We start from the raw sequence: 5,000 nt of genomic DNA, 5'->3' as shown, positions 1-5,000 counted from the left end.
ACATTACACACAGCCTATATCTACATAATGTTATGGAAACGCTCCAGAAATGTGCAGCCGTGGCCTAGTGGTTAGGGAGTTGGTCTTAAGATCAGATGGTTGCAGGTTCAAATCCCACCCATCCCTCGGCCTACAACTCCATCCATGGCCATTGAGCAAGGCACCTAACCCCACACTGCTTCAGGGACTGTAACCAATACCCTGTACCAAGGCACCTAACCCCACACTGCTCCAGGGACTGTAACCAATACCCTGTACCAAGGCACCTATCCCCACACTGCTCCAGGGACTGTAACCAATACCCTGTACCAAGGCACCTAACCCCACACTGCTCCAGGGACTGTAACCAATACCCTGTACCAAGGTACCTAACCCCACATTGCTCCAGGGACTGTAACCAATACCCTGAACATAACTGTAAGTCTCTTTGGATAAAACCGTCAGCTAAGTGTAATGCAGAAGTATGCAGTGTGACGTGTGCTAATCTATGTGTGTGTGTGTGTGTGTGTCTTTCTCTCTCTCTCTCTCTCTCTCTCTCTCTCTCTCTCTCTCTCTCTCTCTACCTCTGTGTGTGTGTGTGTGTGTCTGTCTTTCTCTCTCTCTCTCCCTCTGTGTGTGTGTGTTTGTGTGTGTGTGTGTGTGTGTGTGTGTGTGTGTCTCTCTCTCTCTCTCCCTCTGTGTGTGTGTGTGTGTGTCTCTCTCTCTCTCTCCCTCTGTCTCTGTGTGTGTGTGTGTGTTGCAGGTGCCTCAGCTTGTGCCGGTTAGTAGTGGGGGCGGTGGCAAGGCTGCCCCCCCTAGTGGCCGGCTGAAGAAGAACAGCGGAGGAGGAGGAGGAGGAGGAGGGGGCGGAGGGTCGATGGACAAAGGTGTGTGTGGTGTGTACAACGATCTTTTTTTACTCTTTTGGTGTGTGTGTGTGTGTGTGTGTGTGTGTGAGTGGGTGAATACACCAGCGGCGTCATTATTAAGGGACAGAGAAGCGCTGGACTGAGCAGCGAGAGCGATACGAGCGATAGAAGTGACTAGAGCAAGGGTGTCAAACTCAAATTGGCCGAGGACCAAAATGAAAATCTGGAGCGAAGTCGCGGGCCAAACTCAATTTATATTTTTTACAAAAATGGACTGAAATTGCTCATGTTTAAACAGATTCTCATCATAGTTCAAATGTGCCTGCACATATTCTGTTGCATTTGAGTGTGAGTTGTTTCAATGGCCTGGGCCCGTTCATATTCTTGTGATACGCATTTTCATGTTCAAATCTTAATACTACTGGTGTATGTGGGCCAACTGTAATGCACATTTGAAATGATCTCGCGGGCCAAATAAAATGGCTCCATGGGCCAAATTTGGCCCCCGGCCGGGCCTGAGGTTGACATCCCTGGACTAGAGTATATCCGTTAAAAGCAGAATGCAAGCATTCCAACATTCCCCATTGGCTGTCGCCGAAGTGCATCATAGCCTCATTTGCATAATATTTGCTCGACTCAAACTAGGGCTGCACAATTAATCGAGAAATAATCAAAATCGTGATAAAATAGTGAAATCGAACTCATGATTTTAATCGTGATTTAATCGTGGCAATAGTGACCTACTTTTGAGAGCGTCCTTGAAGCCAGAACATACTGACAGGCTGGTGTTTCTGGCCAGAAATCTGTCCACTTGAGTTTCATGCTATTGCCTTTACATAATTATTACAATTCATTTTATTTTGCTCATCCCGTATGTAATTCATTCTTGGTTATATTTCATCTTGTGATAATTGTTTTAAAAATCTGCAAAAATCAATTATCGTGATTAATAATCGTGAGTATGATTTTGACCAAAATAATCGTGATTATGATTTTTTCCATAATCGTGCAGCCCTAATTTCAATGAAGCCCAACATTTTTAACTCAAACTACAACCTGTCGCTCAAATCTCCTCTAGTTGTCCAAAACGCTTTTGTCTCTTCTGTCGCCAATAACTGAATACAAAATCTATTAAATGTCGTCGCTGGAATCGCTCATGTTGCTTTGATCTAAATGTATGTAAGCATGTGGTGTACGGTGAATATACTGTATGTGTAATGATGTGTGTATTTTGATGTATATGTACTCTACTGGACAACTTAATTTCCCTCAGGATCAATAAACGCTACCCTACTCTGCTCTACTCTACTACTCTACTCTACTCTACTACGTAACTACTCTACTCTACTGAATAGTATTTTTCCTGTCCTACATATTGTCATGTCAATGTCTTGTTATATCAGGTTAAATGTGTATTGTAATGTGTTACAGTGTTTCCCCTAGAATTTATGTTTGTCAAGGTGGTGGGCCATTAAACATGTTTTTTCTTTGGCTAAACAACTTGAGAAATGACATTCACAACATCTTTATCCTTTCAGGGGGCCTAGTCAAGGTGGCAGGTGTTTCTTGTCAAGGTGGCCGCCTTAGCAATAAAGTGCTGGGGGAAACCCTGCAGCAACCGGCGCGTGCGTGTGTGTAGTCTCTTACCCAAAATGTTCCATATCAAAATTCGCTGGTCAAAAACAAATCCGAAATTATGGGCAAAACAAAACAGACTAGCAAACTAGCCCACTTCCTACTAAAATTGGTGCGTGAATCGCAGTTGTCACTGCTTACAAGCACAGGCTTATGATGTAACGTTTTTAAGACAAGAGAAAACTTCAGCATCCTTTTTGTTATTGTTGCAGAGATGCGTGCAGTAGTAGTCAACACACTGGCCGAGGCCTTGTTTATCCTACACGGCATGAACTGTATTGTTGCGATGAGCCAACCATTGATCTCTTCAACACTGTTTATCTTCAACACCCTGGTGTAAACTCTGTGTCGTTGCTTTCCTCTTGTTATTTAATAAACATCTTTGTGGTCATTAACCAGCATTGGGCTGCAGGAACTCTATCAAAGTCTGAAGGTTAGCATTTTATTGCGTGCTGATTCCGTAGCTCAGTGTAGGCTACTTGGGCGCCATGCCAGAAATTCATTCTCATTCACAACATGACATCTTAAAGGAAACATCTTTATCTTTTCAGGGGACCTAGTCAAGGTGGTGGTAGGTGTTTCTTGTCAAGGTGGCCGCCTTAGCATTAAAGTGCTGGGGGAAACCTTGTGTTAAATCTTTGTCTACCATGTCATGTAAGGGTTAACGTTCGGCGAGAAGGTCGCTACCGTGGAATAGCAGCACGACAGAGAGACTCTTTAGACCCAGACGCGGAGCGGAGGGGTCTTGTTCTCTCTGAAGTGCTGCTATTCCACAAAGCGACCGACTCGCCGAACGTTAACCCGCTTATTATATGGATATACTTAAATGATTCACACATGGCGGGGACATTTCTTTAGGCCTATTTAATGTTAAGTTTTATAGTTTTTCATGTCAAAAGATTGTTGCTGCGCAAAACAAAACAGTGCCGTTGTGGAACACCGCTAGGCAACAGCTAGGTAGCCAGGACAACAGGTGTTGTCTATCACAGCAGCTGATTAGAGTGACAAAAGACCGGACCCCCTGCGGAGTGATATGAAACATTCGCTTTAGCCACTGACTTGTATACAAGCCAGTGGCTTTAGCAGTGAACGTCTTGTTGCCATTGACAGCGGTAGCCAGGACAACAGGTGTTGTCTATCACAGCAGCTGATTAGAGTCTTGTTGAAAAGTCGCTTTAGCAGTGAAAAGTGTTGTTGCCATTGACAGCGGTCTGTTATAGACCAACCCGTCCGTTATCGAAAAATAACAGACGTGCGAACGTTGGGGAGCCCCACTGAAATGAATGGAGCATTCGACCGATGACGTCGCACCATATAATAATGGGCAATAACACTTCCCTGCGTTTACGTCACTTGCTGACAAACAAGTCCGACTGGCGGACAAAGATGCGTCCGTCTATGCACTCTGCCGCCTTGTGGACACAGGAGGAAATTACAATTACAGAATGTGTTTCAGACAGATCAACGGACGGACGGATGGACATAACCCTCTTATAGAGATGCTAGGGTTAGCTAGGACGCATCTAAAAATATCCCCATTGGGGACAATAAGGTTTCTAACTAACTACTCTACTCTACTCTACTCTACTACTATTCTCTCCTGTGTAGACAGTGATGAGTATCGCCAGAGGAGGGAGAGGAACAACTTGGCGGTCACACACACACACACACACACACACACACACACAGCAGAGGGTTAACTAACTGCTCTTCTATTCTCCTCTTCAGAGAGTGATGAGTATCGCCAGAGGAGAGAGAGGAACAACTTGGCGGTCACACACACACACACACACACACACACACACACACACACACACACACACACACACACACACACACACACAACTAACTGCTCTTCTATTCTCCTGTGTAGAGAGTGATGAGTACCGCCAGAGGAGAGAGAGGAACAACTTGGCGGTCACACACACACACACACACACAACTAACTACTCTTCTCTCCTCTCCTATTCTCCTGTGTAGAGAGTGATGAGTACCGCCAGAGGAGAGAGAGGAACAACTTGGCGGTCACACACACACACACACACACACACACACACACAACTAACTACTCTTCTCTCCTCTCCTCTCCTGTGTAGAGAGTGATGAGTATCGCCAGAGGAGGGAGAGGAACAACTTGGCGGTCACACACACACACACACACACACACAACTAACTACTCTACTCTACTACTATTCTCCTGTGTAGAGAGTGATGAGTATCGCCAGAGGAGGGAGCGGAACAACTTGGCGGTCACACACACACACACACACACACACACACACACACACACACACACACACACACACACACACACACAACTAACTGCTCTTCTATTCTCCTGTGTAGAGAGTGATGAGTATCGCCAGAGGAGAGAGAGGAACAACTTGGCGGTCACACACACACACACACACACACACACACACAACTAACTACTCTTCTCTTCTATTCTCCTGTGTAGAGAGTGATGAGTATCGCCAGAGGAGGGAGCGGAACAACTTGGCGGTCACACACACACAC

General features: G+C 45.4%; 1 protein-coding gene across 4 annotated transcripts in view; it reads left to right on the top strand.

Annotated features, from left to right (window-relative positions):
• cebpg (CCAAT enhancer binding protein gamma) overlaps positions 1-5,000 on the top strand; it is a 13,475-nt gene that overhangs the window by 7,306 nt on the left and 1,169 nt on the right. For 2 of the 4 annotated variants that reach the window (XM_063189635.1, XM_063189633.1), the window contains one exon: positions 743-866. In XM_063189635.1, coding sequence (XP_063045705.1) covers positions 743-866 — 124 coding nt within the window. Of the gene's footprint in view, positions 1-742; positions 876-5,000 lie in introns of all 4 variants that reach the window. The other 2 variants (XM_063189634.1, XM_063189632.1) reach the window with 1 other exon arrangement.

This window comes from Engraulis encrasicolus, chromosome 23 (assembly GCF_034702125.1).
Source record: "Engraulis encrasicolus isolate BLACKSEA-1 chromosome 23, IST_EnEncr_1.0, whole genome shotgun sequence".
In the NCBI taxonomy this organism is placed as follows: Eukaryota; Metazoa; Chordata; class Actinopteri; order Clupeiformes; family Engraulidae; genus Engraulis; species Engraulis encrasicolus.
The sequence above is the reverse complement of the archived record's forward strand: the minus strand, read 5'-3'. Positions and strand labels throughout refer to the sequence as shown.